This window comes from Vulpes lagopus, chromosome 12, assembly GCF_018345385.1.
Source record: "Vulpes lagopus strain Blue_001 chromosome 12, ASM1834538v1, whole genome shotgun sequence".
In the NCBI taxonomy this organism is placed as follows: domain Eukaryota; kingdom Metazoa; phylum Chordata; class Mammalia; order Carnivora; family Canidae; genus Vulpes; species Vulpes lagopus.
In genome coordinates, this window is record NC_054835.1 from 61,605,917 (window position 1) to 61,624,831 (window position 18,915).

At 38.4% G+C, this 18,915-nt stretch overlaps 1 protein-coding gene across 4 annotated transcripts in view; it reads right to left on the reverse strand.

The window, feature by feature from the left end:
* The window catches only part of ATP8A1 (ATPase phospholipid transporting 8A1), a 223,414-nt gene that overhangs the window by 148,582 nt on the left and 55,917 nt on the right, over positions 1 to 18,915 (reverse strand). For 2 of the 4 annotated variants that reach the window (XM_041727160.1, XM_041727159.1), the window contains exons 6-9: positions 16,244 to 16,284; positions 10,310 to 10,383; positions 4,212 to 4,281; positions 2,926 to 3,053 (exon numbers count right to left, since the gene is read on the reverse strand). In XM_041727160.1, the coding sequence (XP_041583094.1) occupies positions 2,926 to 3,053; positions 4,212 to 4,281; positions 10,310 to 10,383; positions 16,244 to 16,284 (313 nt within the window). Of the gene's footprint in view, positions 1 to 2,925; positions 3,054 to 4,211; positions 4,282 to 6,740; positions 6,815 to 10,309; positions 10,384 to 16,243; positions 16,285 to 18,915 lie in introns of all 4 variants that reach the window. The other 2 variants (XM_041727158.1, XM_041727161.1) reach the window with 2 other exon arrangements.

Genomic DNA, 18,915 nt, shown 5'->3' on the forward strand with positions numbered 1-18,915 from the left:
AGTGAAAAAAAAAAGAGCAAGAAAGAAATGTCAAGTATAAAGAAAAATATATTAAAAAAAAAAAAAAAAAACTTCTGTAAAAAGAAGGAAACTATTTTCCTAAGAAAAGACTTCAGAACTTTTTGGCCGTAGAGGCAAGGTGAGGTTGAATCTTTCATTTCTGATGGGCGTTTAGGTCTAGAGCTAGCAGAGGCTTGGACCTCGGATCTTCTTTCAGGAAGTACACGAATGTCAACTGGCTCAGGTGAAATCAATTCAGATGTGTGGGTCATAACAGCACCTGAAGGCCTCCACTTAAGCCCTCTGGAAATGGTGTATGCCAACTTAGAAAAAGAACACAGTGTCTATAATCCTATAATTCTTATTCTTTCTGCACAACGGGATGCCTTTCAGACCCGTCTGGAGAAGAACCCCCCTTGTGTATACCTCAAGATTTGCGGCGCACTTCAGAGCTGGGAGAGGACCTGAGGCCTAAAACACATTTCCAAGAAATTCTTGGGAAGCTGTTAGACTATGCTCTGGGGTACACATGGGCCAAGTGTTCCTCACATATACAACAGGGTAGGACAACTGTCATCTCAGCATTTGTGGTGTGGATAGATTGGAATTAGATACAGGCTCATCAAAAGCAAAAAACAAACAAACAAACAAACAAAAAAAAAACGAAAAACAAAGAACAAAAACAAAAAACCAAAAAAACCCCTTTTCAATTACAAAGACTCAACAAGAGTTAGTTATTAGATATCATCAGAGTTGGAATCCCAAAGCTTCTGGCATTAGACAATGACTCTCATCCTTAATAACGGAATCAAAGTCCGCTCATTCCAAACCGAGGGGCTCCAAGAGCTCTGGGTAATCACTGTAAAAGTTAAATGTGCTACAAATACAAAGGTATCTGTTTCCACCTTTCATATATTTTAAAGCATATTATATACATTCTACCTGTACCCTGTACCCTAAATCTTGGCGCTATAATACAAAGCTTCTCTTTGCATGGATTTGCTTGGCATTGATTTTGATGGGGAACCGATAAGAGATGGAAGCTGGCCAGTTAGGAATGTCAGACTACAGAAACATTACTTATACACATGGCCAACTCTATTATTAGTCTACAACCATATGTTCACTCTGTGAGGTCACTCTGTGCAAATTTTAGAACAATATATAATTACTTCACAAATTACAGGAAAGCTTTCGGTGGATCTGAACGGAGGATGACAGTTTAGGGTCTCTTTCAAATGTCCTTTAGACTTCAAATACTGGAGTAATGCAATTACAAAACAATGAGGCCGCTGATCATCTCCCTCAGGCTGGTGGGATGATCTAGTGCACTGAGCGGGCCTCTAGGGTGAGGCAGGGGAGATAGGGAGAAGGGAAGGGAGCACAAGAGGAAGAAGAGGGAGATAGGAAAGACCCCACCCTTCCTGCCAGGTTCTGCTCCATTTCTGCTCCCTTTTGCAACAAAGCTCCCTGGACAATCTGTCTACACCCCGTATTTTCAACTCCTTCCACTATCTCAGGTCCACTCATTCAGGCTCCACCTGTTCTAACCAAGCTCAAGGATTTCTACTTTGCTAAATCCAACTGTTCATTCTCAGCCTCATTGCACTTGACCAGCAGCAACATCTGACCCACTTTAGTCACTTCCTCCGCCTTGGTAGAGTTTCTTCACCCTATCTCAGCTTCCTTCCAGACCAACCCAGTTTGGGTTTCTTTTGCTGGTCCCTCCTCTTTTCCCAGCCTTAATGTTGCAGTCCTAGGACAGTCCTTGGGACTCCTCACCTTTCTATCCATCCCCTTTCATCCTCAGTGATTTCTTCCACGTCCATGGCTTTAATTATCTATGCCAACTATCCCAAAATTTATCTCATGATCCAGACCTCTATCCCAAACTCCAGGCTTATATATTTACCTGGCTCCCTGACACAAATTTATAAGTTCAAAACTGAACTGCTGGTATCCCCCCTCCCCAACCCCTGAAAGGATCCCCATTCCACTCAGAGTAACACCCTACACAATGGCCTTCAAAGCCTTGCATGGTCTTTCTTTTATTACTCTGTCTTGGTGAGATTCCAATCCAACCATACTGGCCTCCCTGAAATTCTATAACTACTCCAGGTGCTTCTTCCCCACTTTAAGATGATGTAATAATAATGCAACTAATGATTGTAATGACTATTCCTTCTGTCTAGAATCCTCTCCCTCTAGACATATAAATGGCTAACGTCCTCACTTCCCACTCACCTTGTTCAATTATTACCTGCTGAATGAGACTGTAAGGATCCTAACTCAGAGTGATTCCCTCCCAAGGACTCCCAGTCTGCCTTTCCTGGGCTACTTTTTCCAAAGCATTTATCATTTTCAAACAGTATAAAATTGTCTTATTTATCGTTTTATTGTCGGTTTGCCTTTCTCTTACTGCAAGAAAATAAGCTCACTGGGGCAGGTATATTTATCTCTTTTGTTCATTGGAGTCTCCTTAACACCTGTAACTAGCTTAGGCCACTCGACAGAGAAGAGGACAAGAAATTTGTCTTGTACAAGTACGATGAACTCCCTGAGGCACCTATAGGTCACAGGTAAGGAACCGCACCATGGAGATTGCAGACAGGCCTACAACATAAGTATTCTGGCCAAAAAATAAGCCACTACACAATGTGCCAGAAGCCTGGCATGTCCCTGGAAACATCTAACTGTCCGTTTGTCAGGAATCCCGAGGAAGCTGTCAGCTGTACCACATGCGTAGTGTCGAGAGCTAACGTTTCTGCAAAAAAACTCTTGGTGGAAAGCAATATAGAGCTGCTTAAGAAAGAGGTTTTGAGCATTCACACGTAGAGCATGAGAAAATAATACGTTCTCAGGCTTGGAAAACACTTAACCAATACACCGGGACACTGTGTTTTTATGAAGACCACTTTTACGTACCTGTGTCCATCAAGCCTGATGTTTCCCACAAAATCGTACAGATGTCTGTTTGGACTTTCACATTCAATTCTGCCAGAAAGTCTCATCAAATTGTCAATGTCTTTTATATCTGATGTTGCTGGTAAGCCCTGTTTAGAAATTTTTAAATACGCAAAAGAGTATATTAAATGAATTGTGTGTGGGAGGGCAGGAGGGAGGAAGAGGGGATTCTGAATTCACCTAGGCCTGAAGCTCTAAGAGATCCCACTATTTTATAAGCAAAGCTCCCCCCTTATACAATACTCTTTGCCAAATCATATTTAAGGGGATACCTTCCTATCTGCTTGAGCTTTTGTGAAAGTCTGAACACATATTTGAGACTATAAACTTTTCCGCAAAGATATTTTGAAGTCTTCAAAGATTATTTTGAAGTCTTCTTTTATTTTTGCTTCCAAAAATAGAATTAATATTTAGCACTATACAGTCTGTCTGCTGAATCTCAAAAAAGAGAATGCGAAACAAATAGAATCTGCGTCCAAAGAAGAGTCATTATGCTTCTGTTCTTCTAATCCACAGAGAAGGAAAACTCAAAAATAGTTCTTCCCTCTGGCCAAATAGATTCGACCAGCTGGAAGTGGACAGGCCCCTGTTTCCCCAGGCATGTGGAGTCTGGGTGCTAGGGTGACCTGCTTCCCCCACATCCAACCTTCCCACGTGTCATTTCCATCATTTACCTAGAACCCAAGAGAGTACGTTTTGTGAAGTCCCTTTATTTTTTTATTTTTTTTGAAGTCCCTTTAAATGATCTTTGCTTTCTGTCAGGGACGGTAGGTGAAGCAAACAAAGAAATCTAAAACTATTCCCTGAGATTAGTAAGCTTTTAAGAACAAGCAATGCAAACTCTGTCTTTTCTTTTTCTTTTTTATTTTTTTATTTTTTATTTTTTTTAAACTCTGTCTTTTCAATACGGCAAAGCCAAATCATAATTTGGCCCAGGGAAATAGGGGCAATAAACAGGTGACCCCATGTCAAGGCACTTAGAACTATTAGTACTATTATTATCAGATTGTTGGCTACTACTACATAAAATACTAAAAATATTACAAAGAGTATCTAGATGATGGACCATATTTCATCAGGCAAATAAATCTGAGTCTTCCATTATACTTGAGGATACCTCTTCATAGTGGCTCATTGAGAAGGCATTTGCAATTAGATAGAATTACTTCAAGACAGTAACAGAAATAAAGCTCCTGATTTCATGTAACAAATCAGCAAACATCATATAAACCCGAATTAGATCTTACCTGCCTAATTTTCAGGTTTGTTTCACCATCTAAATTGGAAGTCTCAATGTAGCACATGGCCTGGGGCTCACTGTTGTTTAAAATTGAAAAGCAGAAAGATTTAGTGGGGGAAGGAAGCATAATAATAACTTATTTAAATGCCTAGATTCCCTGAAGCCTTTTGTTCTAAACAAAGCTCTAGCCCTCTAGTTTGATTTTCAATCTAATTGCTCATGTAGGACAACCCATGGATCTGCTTTTCAGCTAGAAGGACCCAAAAGCAATTTCCTGACCACAATCAGTACTGATCTTCAGGATAATGAAAATGATTAGATTTGTCATAGGATACTAAATTTGCTCATCCATACAGACACAACACAGACGGCATCGGAAATGTAAAGCAGTTTGTGTCCAGATTTGTCTCCAGCTCAAAAATATCAAGTGAGATTTCATGCTTGTAGCCCATGTATAAATTGATTAAGGAAAGTGTTTGATTAGAGGACTCCGATTGCTGCTTGTGCAAACTCGCATTTACTACCTTTTAAGAAAAGATGAATAGGATCATATGAGTCATAATATTTACATTTTAAGGCTACTTAAAAAAAAACGTATGAACATATTTTACAATGAAAGAGGATATCCACTTTTCTCCTCCTATTTTTTGTTTTGTTTTTTTCCTGCTTCTGTTCTATTTCTTGAGGTCCTTCGAGAGATTCTCCTGGTAGAAAACACTAACACTAAAACCAGCCAAGTTGGCCATCCTATCCCTTGACCTAAACCCAGGAGATCCACCAGAGTGGTTTCGGGGAGGCCTTCATAAGCTGACTTGACATGCCCAACAATGATAGACAGGAGAATTTGCCTTCTACTTGTATAATAGGATCTTCAAGTATAAGGAAAAGTGTTCTCAAGTTATATCGATTTCATTAACACTTGGCTGTACAGTAAGCCTAATTAATATCACATAACTCTGAACGTAATCTCAGATTAACATATGTATTCACAGTTAGGAAAAAAAATGTGTCAGTTACAAACATCTGGAATCTTCTAATCAACTTTCAATTTGTACATGTGCAAAACACACTATTCCAAGTTTCAGAAATAGGCCAGTAGCTTAGTTTTGTGGCCTTGAGGTTTGTGAAAAAGGCTGAAACATGGTCACTGATCAAATATTTTACAGATTTTTATTTTCTTATTTTTTAATTTTTTTACAGATTCTTTTTTAAAGTAACTTTGCAAGTTCTTCAGTTTACTGTATGGATTTTCTGTTTTCCCTCCCATAAAGGCTGATGCTTTTATTCCAATTGGAGAATTTTTTCGATATTTATATTTTCACGCTATCACTTATTCAACATTTGGCTTTTTATTACTGTCACAGTAGTAATTTGGCTCTGGTAACTGCTGCTAATTTGTACGTTATGTATACCTTTGAAACATAAATGGTTTATGAAATCATAAAACATATCTTCTGAATATAGAAGCACAATGAGAAGCAAATGCTAACTGAATGATGTGGATTCTGTATTTTGGCAGTAAAATGCATTAAAATATTACTGATCAATATATCCAAGGCCATTCTCACGTTAAAATAAGAATAACATTCTGGTTTTTCTTATTCGACAAAGCAATTTTTCTAGGACTTTAAATGGCTGGGAAGTTAAAAAGTCAAATTGCTGACTTCTATTTGAAGCGGGGCAAATAAAAGGCATCCAAATTCAGAACATTCTCAATCCCTTAAGACAGCTGTTACTGAAGCAGTGCTTAATAGTGCACGAAAAAGCAGCAAGAAGTCTTACATGGGGAATCATGCTGGATAATAAATATTTCAGCAAATTACGTTGACATCCAAAATGCAAACCACAGAGAGGCAAAGCAGGCGTTTTGATTAGTAAGTGGAAAAATGAAACAAGATGCACATCACAATACAGACACTAGTGGACAGCTGAACTTTATTACAGTAACATGCACTTTGTCACGAATTATAAGTGGGATAAAAACCGATCCCAAAGCATGCGGTACAAAATGTACAACATCCAGCTTGGTGCAGGGGGTCCTCTGTAAACCCTATATAAACCCAAATTAGAGTCATAATTGCTGAAGGGATTCTACAGAACTTATAGAAAATTTTGAATATATGAATAACATGAAATTTCTCAATTACTTCATTTCATGAAAAGCTTCACACTGTTCATTCAAAAGAGCATCCTGGAGAGGTATTGGATTCCGCCTTCATATTTAGGCATGTTGTTCAATACGAATATATGTTAATGATGTAGAGGAAATTAAAATCTGCCTTTACAGTCATGCCTCACAGACTCCTATTGATAACAATAGGAGCTGAATCTGCCCACTTGAGGGACAAACAGCATCCAACACTGTATTCATAAAAGGCCTTTAAAACATCAGTAAAATGTCTATCTCCAAGAAGTATAAAAATTTTTGTGTTTTAAAGGAAGAGATGTTGAACTCAACCATCTTTGGGTATAATTGTTCTCTGTTGTAGGGTGAGGATCCACATACACACATCCTGTATGACTCAGTGGTTCTAACCTTGAGGACAGGCTGATGAGATCTGCTGGGAGATGTTCCCCATTGGTCACTTTCACTATTTCCCCTACTGCCACCTACAGGTCCCAGTTTAAAATAATTAAAACAAACAAACAAAAAAAAAATGAAAAACAGAAAAAAGAAAAAAACCAAACAAATGGACAAAAGAGACAGAAAGTTTGAAATTATTATAGAAAATAATACGTGTTAATAAAAATGTCTAATGCCAATTTTTTCAAAATTTATTTTGATCAGGTCTAAAGGCACAAGAAAATGTGAAGGATTATTTGCTTTTAAGTCCAATTTTCAATTTTTAACATGGAAACTTTTGATTTGTCACAAGACTCTCTTATCAAATAAAAACAATTTTAAAGAGAGAGCTACTTTATCTGATAAATTTTCCTTTCTCCAATTCCTCACTCTCATGCCATCTACTGTCTGTTTACTACCAGCCAAGAAGGAAAGAATCGTGGAAACCATGTTTTAGGCTTTTGAAAAACCAAGCATACTATACTAGTCCTCTGGGTGCCGCCCCCTGCCCAATACAAGAAAAGTATTAGAAACTTTCTGATTCCAAAATATTTTCAAAGTTAATTGCATACATATCATTAACTTTAATGCAAAGCTATAAGGATACAGATCTTAAGATGTTAGAAGGCATAATTGCAGCCTTTTGAGTTGTTTAATAATTAACAAAAGTCTTGGTGACCTGGTGATGCCTGGTCTTCAAAGGGTAAGCCTTTGAACTCAGGGAAAGTTTCTCAGAGGGTGTGAAACAGGTGTTCCAGGAACCTGTGTGGACTTGGATTAACAACCTGAGACATTTAGCTCTATTTTATTCTTTCTCAACTCATATATGTATTTGTTTGTCATATGCTAAAACCTCAGTTTCTTCACGTCAAAGTGATAACCAATCAGACACTAACTTTCAATCATGTTCATGCTTTAATTTCAGACTACTTCAAAGAGGGTGCACTCTTAGTAATTAATAATAGAAAAATATTTGGAAATTAAAATATTATAAACTGTTGTTTATGCTTACTATTAAAGGTGTTCACCTACAGGCAAAAGTCACCATGTCCTTATTTTGACAGTGTGGCATACTGAAGGTATTAGATGAGGCCTTAAGGATCTCAACGCTGACCTAGCATTAGCTCAAGTTAAATAGCAAAAAATAAAACTTGAAGTCAAGATTCTGCTTTCTGTTAAATGATGACAAAACTCCTATTTCTTTTTTGTTTGTCTGTTCGTTTTTGTTAAGTAGGCTCCATGCCCAGCATGGGGCCCAACGTGGGGTTCAAAATCACAACCCTAAGACCTGAGCTGAGATCTTGGGACACTTAACCGACTGAGCCACCCAAGCATCCCAAAACTTCTACCTCTATTTCTTAAGGCTAATGTAGGTTCACAAGAGTAAGGCAAAACTTTTTGAGGGGGGCGGGGAAAACCACCCTGAAAAGTGGTATTTTGCCACTGGGATAGAAATATGTAACTGTAGAACCTGTATACTTTGAATTCTACTAAGTAGTTAAATGCAATGAAATCAGATAATGTCTTTAAAAATAATCATCTTTGGAGCCAGTTCATCTCTGTGGATGCTATATTAGGATACAGAAACTACTGGGGCACCCAGCTGGCTCAGTGGATGGTGTGTGACTCTTGATCTCTGGATTATGAATTTGAGCCCCACACTGGATGTAGAGATTATTTAAAAATAAAACCTTGAAAAAGAAAAAGATGTAGACACTGTTTTGATCGACCATATGTATAGCTACACTACAACTATCTAAAAGTCACCACTGAATCTTTTTAATGTTGAGAACTCCTGGAAAAGTGCTCTGAACTTTAAGAAATTTGAGCATCAAGCTTTCTGGGAGACCTTGAGGTTGGACAGAGACAGATGAAAAATATTTTTAAAACTTTCCATCCATAATTAAGTATAAAGTCAGGGCAATATAATCAACTGTCTTCACACTTTTGAGCATATAAAAAATAAATACTGTAATTCATGGTTTGCATATATGATACTCTCTATGATAAATTAGGTCTCTATGATAAGATTAATCAGGAAAACATCATTACTTTCTTAAATTGCTAGAATGCTTTACTACCATTTTGAACTTCATCAGATGACATTCAGATGGTCAGTCATCTGCTACACTTATCAAACTTTTACTGAGTACCACCAAGTAAGTGCACATCGGTCTGCTGGCTAGACATTCTTAAAACTTAAATAAAAGATTACTGAATTTAAATAAAAAAGAGAAACAGAAGATACTAGAGTTTGGTCATTTATTCCATCTTCCTCACTTTAAAAGATGTGAAATCAAGGCCTGAGAGGTTACTATTTTGTTCAAAATCATGACACCAGGATGGGTAAGAACCCTGGCTTAATGTCTTCTCCTGAGCAAAGCTTTCTCTAGTATCTGATGTGAGACAATGACAGTAAGTTCACTGTTAAACTTGTTCTCTCCCAGCCACGTGTGGACCAGTATGTCTACTTCAGTTTTAGAACTTACCCTGATCAAAGCTGTAAGCAAAGGAAACTAATAACAGAAAGGTTGATTTAAAAACATATTAATTTTAATTTTTCTGAAAACAACACCTATAGGTAAGTGACACAAAAAGCTCCCAACTATAAAATATGAAAGCAAAGCTACCCACAGTTACTCAACTACCCACAGGCTTACTTCTATAAATATCTGGATAACTCTTATTTGCTCCGTTAAGTTTCACTAACTTGTTACATATCCAATCACTTTAAATAACGACCTGATTAAACAGATTTTGAAAAAAGGACACTGTCCATAATTATATGTGGATTTTACAAATAAAACTGTCCAAGGAAATGATGATAAACAACCTCTAAGATCTTAAAAAACATTTTTCTTAATTTATATTAGGACTAGTTTTACAGTTTTTAAACCCCAAACCATTTGAAAATCACATTCTTTAAAGGGTAACAGTGCCATATGTTCTGAATACTAATTCATGACTATCTTAAATATGAATAAAACAAAAATTATCTAAAATTCAGTCGTAGAAAGAACTTAAGAGAGCAATTAATTTTTTTGTTGGAAGAGTATGGCATTTCAAAAGGTATGACGACAAAAAAAAAATCATTCATCCATTCTCTTGTACTAATGCACCATAAAGATCAAGGAACTTTGGAGGGATATACGAATGCATCATAAAGGAATTTATCATGAACAAGGATTTGCAAGGTAAAATCAATAGAACTCAATCCATGTATTATATAAAATAAATGACAGGAAATCTTAGGAGTTAGTGGTCCACAGAAAACGATCTGGACATATCCAGAGGGAGAGGGTAGACTCCTAACTGTAATTATAATTTTTGAATTACACGGTATGGTACCTATCACTTATTCTACATGGCAAGCATGAAAGAGTCCATTAAGTCCAATCATATTTTTTTAATGTTTAATTCAAAATCATTAGAGAGGTTTAAAATTCTTCGTTTATTCCTTATTTCCTTGGAGAAATCACAAGGTCAATGCAGGGTAGAGAAACCATCCTCTACACTGTTTGAGCATCAGTAGGTATCTCTACCTTGATGAGAGAAGTACAGTGTCAGCAGGTATATACTCTTTGCCTTTTATTATAACTATATCTCCAACATTTACCTGAAAGAAAACTGGGAATCGGTTAATTATCTGCATTGAAATATAGTTACAAATATACAACCCACTGTATTTAAGCATAGAATACAGTAAAAAATGGTCACTGGCAAACAAGAACCACTTATCTTCACAACATGGCATAAAATTATCTAGGAGTGAGGCCAAGGATGGGGCAGTCCTTTAAAATATGAACACCGTATCTTTGTTTTTATCAACTATAGGACTTATCTTAATAATTTCATCCATTTTATCCACTTAATTGACATCTCAACTTCTCATATTCTCTCTCTGTGACATAAAAATAAAAAGGAGGAATTTACCCAATGAGATTTTTTCCTTATTTAAGGAAATCTCAATGCAGCTGGAAAAAACAACTTTTATACATTTGATCAATACTCCTCACAATGACTGTATGAAATAGGTGTGATATACAATTCACAATTTAGAGAGGAAGAAATGATTCTCAGCTTCTAATTTATTTGCCTAAGATCATAGTAGGAGGAAGAGCTTACTTACACTCAAACCTCTACCTAACTTTCTGCAAAGCCTGATTTTGCATAAGTAAATATACTAAAATGACCCCTTATATTAAAAAAAAAAAAAAAAAAAGCCAAAAGAGCTTAACCTTTTCCTGGTTTTACTATCTGGTAGCATTTTTGTGAGCAAGGCCTAAGGTCAAATTAAAGATACGATAAGGCCAGAAACCCTTTAGAAGGGATTCAGGTGACAGGCTTGTCACAAAACTTTTAGCAAATGATATAACCCCAACTAAGTAAGGACTTGACCAAATTACACTGATAACCACTCCCATTAAATCAGGAAAGTGCCCTCGCTCTTAGTAGCCAGATAAACCTACGAATCCATTTCAATCCTTAATCGAGAGAAGGCTTCTTTGTTGTTAGAGTCTTTTTATTCTTTCTTCTTCCTACTTTTCCCCGAACCCTAACATAACATTTTATTGGGAGGAAGGAGAGCACTGGTGTCTTCAGTGGGAATCATAACAAAAAAAAAATTATTTCAGAGACAGCCCACTGTAGTCTGCTTTATATACCTGGGGGAGGAACCATTAGGGAAGGTTGGAGGGGGCCTTCTAATTTATGGTATATATGCTGGTTACCCAGGTAGGGAAGCTCTGATTCAAAAGAGATGCTAGCTGAAATGTGGATGGTTTGAAATTGACAAATTTCGAGGGACCTTGGCATCAAACATCCCCTCCCCAAAAAAGGGCAAATTGGAAAATTAAAAAACAACCAACCAACCCAGCAAGTATAGGTGTGATGTGGCCCCATCACGTGTTGTCACATTCCTCTGATAGCACCCAAGATCAAGAAGCATAAGGCTACTGGGGCATTTAGAGACTGCGACCCAGGCTCCCATTTAAATGTTCTTTCATCTTCTCTTGTGTGTTAATGTTTGTTCTCCAATTAGACTAGAAACTTCGGAAAATTGAAATATTTGTCTACATGATAGCGTCAGAGTTGGATAGTTAGACTTAAAAAAAAAATCCCTAAATTGATCCTTCTGCTTTCCCACATCTTTATTCATTGTTAAGGCAAAAGCAAGGCCTGCAGTCATTAAACTGAAGACTAAAACAACTATTAGCACCTTAGAAGGTATCACCTACTTGTTTCAATGGCCTGGGAAAACCAAGGGCTCACTGAGAGCTAAGGTAGTTCTTGCAGTGGTAGGAGGAGAGCAGGGAACCTACTCACTCCCTGCGTAGGATTCGCATGTTTTAGATCACTTCTGAAATATATCCAAGCACCTCTCTTTCTTTTTTTGGTTCTGAGCTCCTCATGTGGCATTCACCCCTTCCAGCCTGGTTTGCACGTAAGAGTAACAGAAGAGAAGATCAAGATGGCAAAAACTCCTCGACCACATGTTCTCATTTTAGGAACATCACTACAGAGGAATTTTAGTTACCCAAATATTGGCATTAAGGAACTATTTAGGGCTTTAGGCTTCTACCTTGAGCCTTCTCAAATCACTGACACTAGTACCTACAACTGAGGATTATCAAAGTATGATAGGCTGATTTAAAAATCTTTGCCCAGTTGTAGGCCCTGACATATTTACATTTTTAATAAGGAATTTTTGAAGATATAAATTCTTAATCCAAAGAAATACATTTCATGCTGGAAATTTCATGCCTTAAAGCGACGTTAGAGAGTGACTGGTACACCTGCACAGAGCCCACCACTCTACTAGGCTTCTCTATAAAGCCAAGGACATTGGGTGGAGTCTAAGATTCCTCCTAAGTTCTCCACCTGCTACTATCTCCAAAGCCTGGAAACAGTCTGAGCTGCATCTCAATTTGAAGAATCGGACTTTGTGGTAAGGGCAGTGAAGACAGTAGCTCACATGTCAAGAGTAGAGATGCAGTGCCTCGTATGGGGCTTTGCAATCACGGTATTTTCTTTGAAAACCAGACACTGGCAATTTAACCTTAACCAACAGAGCAAAGGCTTCCGGGCAACACCAGAGGGATGAGCTATTATGTCTGAGAGCTGAAGTCTGCCCGTCTGTGAATAACTGGATGTCCGCTGTGCAAATTTGTAGGTCCTCTGAGGACCATTAAAAGGCAGCCGCAGTAGCCGCACATTCAGGAAAGCAAAGAAGGCGGGCCCTGAACGAAGGCCCACTTGCACTAAGGTTGATCATATTACCTTGGCATGAGGATCAGGCTTTTGGTTTCCGTTTATCGATCTTATTTCGGATTGCACAAAAGACGACAAAGGCTAAAGAAAAGACTTGCCCCACAATCTGGCGAACCCAACAGGCAAGCCTGCTTTCACGCCTGCCGGTTCAGCGTTCCAGAAACCCAGGTGTACTTGGCTGAGGTCTAGGTGAACAGGGCTCTGTTCTTTCCACCTATGTGTAGACTTTGTGACACAGGAGCCTTCGTAGGTCTTGCTTGCTGCAGTGAGCTCACTGCTTGGCACACGCACTCCATAAATATTTGCTGAATGAATAGTATAGAATTTCTCTGTGATGCCGCAGTATTTGAAATCACAGCTTTTATACATCACAAAATGTGCCAGAATGGAGAATGCCATAATTTAAAAAAATGCTTTCCCTGTTGTTGGATATCCACATAGTCTAACTTTTCATTACCATGAATAATGTCATAGTAAACATTTTAATACATGTGCAAATATTTTCCCCCACCTCTTGATTATTTTCTTGGGATAAATTCCCAGAATCCCCCTTTTATGGTTCTCAACATGAAGACCCAAACTGCTAATCCATGACAGTACATGAATGAAATAGTCCATAAAAACAAAAATTCTGATGTGGAAGTAAAGTATGGCAAATGAGACGTCACTACGGTTTAAATCTGCCACTTTCATTACTAGGTTATACTGAGTCTGGTAGCTTATTTTATATCTCCTTGCTTACTCCCAACTTTTATTTCCTATTTATATAACATTTTCGATCTTTTGTCATATTTGGTACAACTATGATCTTCCATATGGTGCCTACTTATTTGTGATAGTTTTTGTTCTGTAATTCTCTTAAATTTTATATGATCAAATTCCAGAGAGCTTGAAATCTTGCTCTCCTCCAAATAGTTATTAAAGTCTTTATTCTATTTGTAGGTTTTTCAAAACCAATGTTTTAACATTTGACTTTAAGCCAGTTGGAATTTATTTTAGCATGGGATGTGACTTTATCAACTGCACTATTTCTTGGAACTGCAAATCTGTCATCCTAACATTGCTTATTAAATAATTCTTTTATTAATGATTTTCTCTCTTTTATCACACATTAAATGAGCTTTATTTCAGGGCGCCCTAGCCCCTTTTCTTCCTTTCTATTTTTACTCTCTCTGTCGATGCCTACTTTTGCAACAGATCCACACCAATTTTAATAACTTTTGCTCTCCATTTTATGCATCCTTGCACACCGTTCATTTTCCCAATATATTCTATTTTCTCAACTGTACCAAAATATTCTATCTTCTCAACTGTTTATTTTTGAAATTAGGATGAAAAATTTAGTCAACTCTGAGGAAAAGATAATAATTTCCCTGGGATTATATCAATACTTTGGAACAACTGGTATTTTTAGTTTCTAGGTATATGACATATTTGCCATTTTTTGTGAATTTTGAACACCTAAAGTTTTGATGTTTTCTTTACGAAGGTCATATACATATTTTAAATTCATTTATAAGTATCTCACATGCCACAGGGAATGAGACCTTTCACTGTATTTTTCTAATTTGATAAAAGAATGCTGTTAATTTTTGAATATTTATCTTAAATTCATCATTGAACAAATTTTTATTAAGTTTAGTATCTAATTATTAATTCTAGCATCTAGTATTAATTCTAAGTATCTAATTCACATTATTAAGTAACATCAGCTCTTTTTGGCCGGGTGACTTTTGTCAACACTTTCATTTTTATCCCCGAGTCTCTCAAAGCGGGATGTGCAGGTAAGGTGCGGCCTCATCTCCTAGACAACGAAAACCGCCAGCATTAGGAGTAATCATGAGCTGGTAACTTTTTGTCTGTGAAAAATTGGAAAAGTTACAGTAATCCCCTCAATCTTGAAATAATGAAATAAGGTTACAGTAAGCCACTCATAAAATATGTATATGACATTAGGAAAATAAGCCACTCTAACAGGTTACCTTCAGAGTGAAGTTGTGGATCCTTATCTCCTGACTTCATGACTGCTTATTTTTTGAACAAGCACTCCGGGTAAGATGGTAAGAAATCGCTATTATCAGTTTATTAGGATATGTGTTTGTGCTAATCACCCTGACAAATCCAGTAAGTGAAGAAATTTCTTTTGGAACAGTTCTTTGAGCATTCTCATTTTTTAGCTTGCTTCTCTGAGAGGTGACTGTCACGGAAATAAAGAGAGCACGCTCGAGGTATTTTCCTCTTTGTTACTTTTATGTTCAAGACCAGAGAGAGAGAGAGTAGTGAGTTTCCAAACATCTAGAAAAGGAGATGTCAATCTCTTGTTCTGGCCACTGATTTAAAATGAACAAAAATGCAATTACCGGAGAGGGAATCCTACGCCTGCAGGGACCCAAGGTAACTACGGACATCTCAGGGCTGAATTAGGGGCATGGCCTTTAACCTGCGAGGAAATCCTGGAGGGAGGAACACTGACTGCGCCACACCTCCGCTGTTCCCGGCAATCTCTGAAAACAAAACCTCTTGGGTAGAGTGGCCTTGTCTCCCAAAGTCTCACCAAGTCACAAATATTCAGGTGTGAATGACCAGAGGTCATGGTCTTCCAGGACTGAGGGAGAACTGGTACCAACTGCTTACCTTTTGAAACTGAGGTCTGAAAAGCACTCAGATAACACTTGTTAAATTACGACTCGGCTCACTGAGTGTCACGTTACGTGTCCTGTGAGCCTATTAACCTCTTGATATTACGAAACTGACTTCCAGCTCATTAGAAAATGATGTTTAGTTAGTAAGCTTTTTTTTTTTTTTAAGGAATTAGCAGTGTAGTCATAATATATGAATTTGAAATCCAATTTGCAAAAGAAATATCAGAATTCCGATTTTTATTTTTACTTGGACAGTAGATGATTAAAGTAAAAAAGTTTCAACAGAAAACAGTCCATGGTTAAATGAAATCTATGAAAACAGTACTCAAAATACACTATGAAAAAACAAAGAGTTCTAAATACTACTTTTCAAGTCTTTCTGGTATAATGCAGAACTATTAAATGGAAGTGAATAACTGAAGTCTCCATGTATGTTTATAACATTAATTACTAAATAGCTTTCATATTAGAATTCTTGACATTTGTTTATATTATATACAAAAATTACATCTACTAGAGTGCATATCTATGCCCTTCTGGAACAAAAGAAAAATCAATGCATACCTTTTCCCAGTGCACAATTTCCCAAGCACCATTTCTCAAAACTGGAAAGAAAAAAGGTGACATTTTAAACAACATTTTTACTACTTACCAAAAGTCTGCTTCTGAAGAAATCATTTTAAATGGATAGCCTCAAAGACACTGAGTAGCAGCAATTTTTACAGGTCTAAAAATTAATTATGACAGCAAAGATGTATGAAATTATACAAAGAATTAGAAATGACCAATGCACATTTTGGATCCCACAATAAATTATTACATTACTAGCAGAGGGTCATCTCACTGGTGCTACAAAGGCTTTCTTCACTACACAGAAGAATTACAGGCCATGGCTGGAGGAGGAGAAAGCCATAAAAATGATGTGAAAGGGAGTGACAAGTTCAAAAAACATCTCAGAAGCCCTAATAGTAGCAATGTTAAAAAAAAAAAAAAAAAAAAAAGGATTTACAATCACAGGAGAAATAGATTTCAAACTGGCTGGTAAGAATTGAACACATACACAGATAAAGAATCTGCAACCTTTAGTTTCAGAACAATACAAAATGCAAGTTTCCATATTTGGTTTACCAAGAAGAAATGAAAGAACCTATTATTAAATCATCCTAGAGGGGTCTTTGACTGGTGCTGTATTTCTGCATCACAGCTGAAGAGTTGCTCGGTACACCTTTTTTCCTTCCCTACCAGTTGTCTGGGGCATAATACTGAATACACCACTAGACACTAAAAGATAAAAAAAAAGAAAAAAGAAAACCAATATAGGCAATAACATGAGGTAGAAAGCACAGCCCTTAGTACTTAAGAAAAGGAGTAAGTCGATGTTGGTTGACAAATTGTCTTGACAGCAAATTTCATGAGGGCAAAGCTAGTATTTGCTCCGTTTAATACAATATTCCCTGGAAACAGCACGGTCCCTGGCACCAAGCAGCGACTCAGTAAATCTTTGCAGGATGACTAATTTATAGGTGTAAAACATCAGATTTTTTTTTTTGATATCAGAAAACGTGAAGCCTGAACCCTCAAGTAAATCATCGTCATAATAATAATCTCCAAAATACTAAATAGCAAATCTAACATTAATTTCACACCAACTGGCCTTGCAGTATCACAGCATACATTATTTTAACATGAATGCAATCTTCTTTGTGTTTCCATATTCCCTGAGCACAGCGCTGTGCCTTATTCATCTCTCCATAAAACCTCCCACCGCAGAAGACACTGCGATGCTTGTCAACCAAATGAGCGAAGTGCACTAATGAACATCCTGCGGTGCGTTTCGGGGAATCAGCTTCATTAGGTTAAAAAAATAATAATTCCAAGCTGAAGCACTAACAGGAAAGTGTTTCCAGTACAGCATCTAGAGCTGCAGTAGTTCAAGCTCCGATCTTTACACCTCACATCCTAGGGTTGAGGATCGCAGGTGCAGGTGTCGGGAAGCCATCCGACGTCTCCTACCCGAACCCTAAGGCCTGCGGGGTTCGCCAATCTGACCCCAGGAGTACACCTGCCCTTGATGTTGCTCTGGGAGCAGGAGAGGGCCGGGACGTGTGGAAAGAGGAAGCAGCCCAGGCCTGGGTCATCTGCTGAGCAGAGACTTCCTCAAAGTGGGCCTCGTTGAGAGTGAAGGCAAGCGCCCCGCCGGCGGCCGGCTTGCCCGGGGGGTCCTGCGGAGCAGGCTCGGGGGCAGCGGCAGGTGCCCGGTCAACGTCGCCGCGCCGACGCCCAAGTCGGGCTACACCGTGCAGGACCTGGAGCCAGGACAGTGCAGCTCAGCAGGAGCTGGAGCCCTTCACCGCAGCCGACTTTCTTCCGATGCAGTCTCAGGTTAATCCTTCCTCCCCCCACTGCGATGCTTAGGGTGGTTGTGTTTTAAGATTTTATGTATTTTTCATGAGTGACCCGGAGAGAGGCAGAGACACAGGCAGAGGGAGACGCAGGCTCCCCGCAGGATTCGATCCCAGGACCCGGGGTCATGGCCTGGGCCGAGACAGGTGATGCACTGCTGAGCCCCCGGGCACCCCAGCGATAGTTAGGTTTTTTTTTTTTTAAATCAGTGTCCAACCTTTGTACAGCCAAGATCTGGCAAGAAAACAAAGGCTTGGGCTCCCCTGGGGAGCAGAACAGGCGGCCGCCTGCCACCTGTCGCCGGGGCCAGCGCTCTCACCCGCAAGGTCTTCCGTGGCTCACGGACATGGCCAGAGCGTCGCCGCAAGCGACTGTCCCATGAGAGTGAATCCGCCACTTCTAACAAGCCAGGAAACCCCAGAAGGGTTCCCGTCGCTACTCACAGCGCATCCCCCCACATCCAGAGGCACATGTCCACCTGTCACCAGGTGCGCACCGTACGCACCCGCCGCTCGGTCTGGGGTAAGTGAGGAGTCACTAGATCCTACACCTGAAACTGATATTACACGTATGTTAACTAACTGGACTTTAAATAAAGATGTGAAGGGAAAAAATACATGTATCTCTCCTTAAAGGGAAAATTAAAAAAAAAAAAAGCAACCTTTTTTTCCCAATTAAACTAACACAGTGCTATAGTACAGAGACTTCTAGATTCTGTATTCATGTCTTTGATCAATTTGTGTATCTTCACATCAATATGCACCATCTTTTTGTTTGGCTATTCTAAGCTCTTTGCATTTCCATATACATTTTAGAATCAAATCATTAATTTT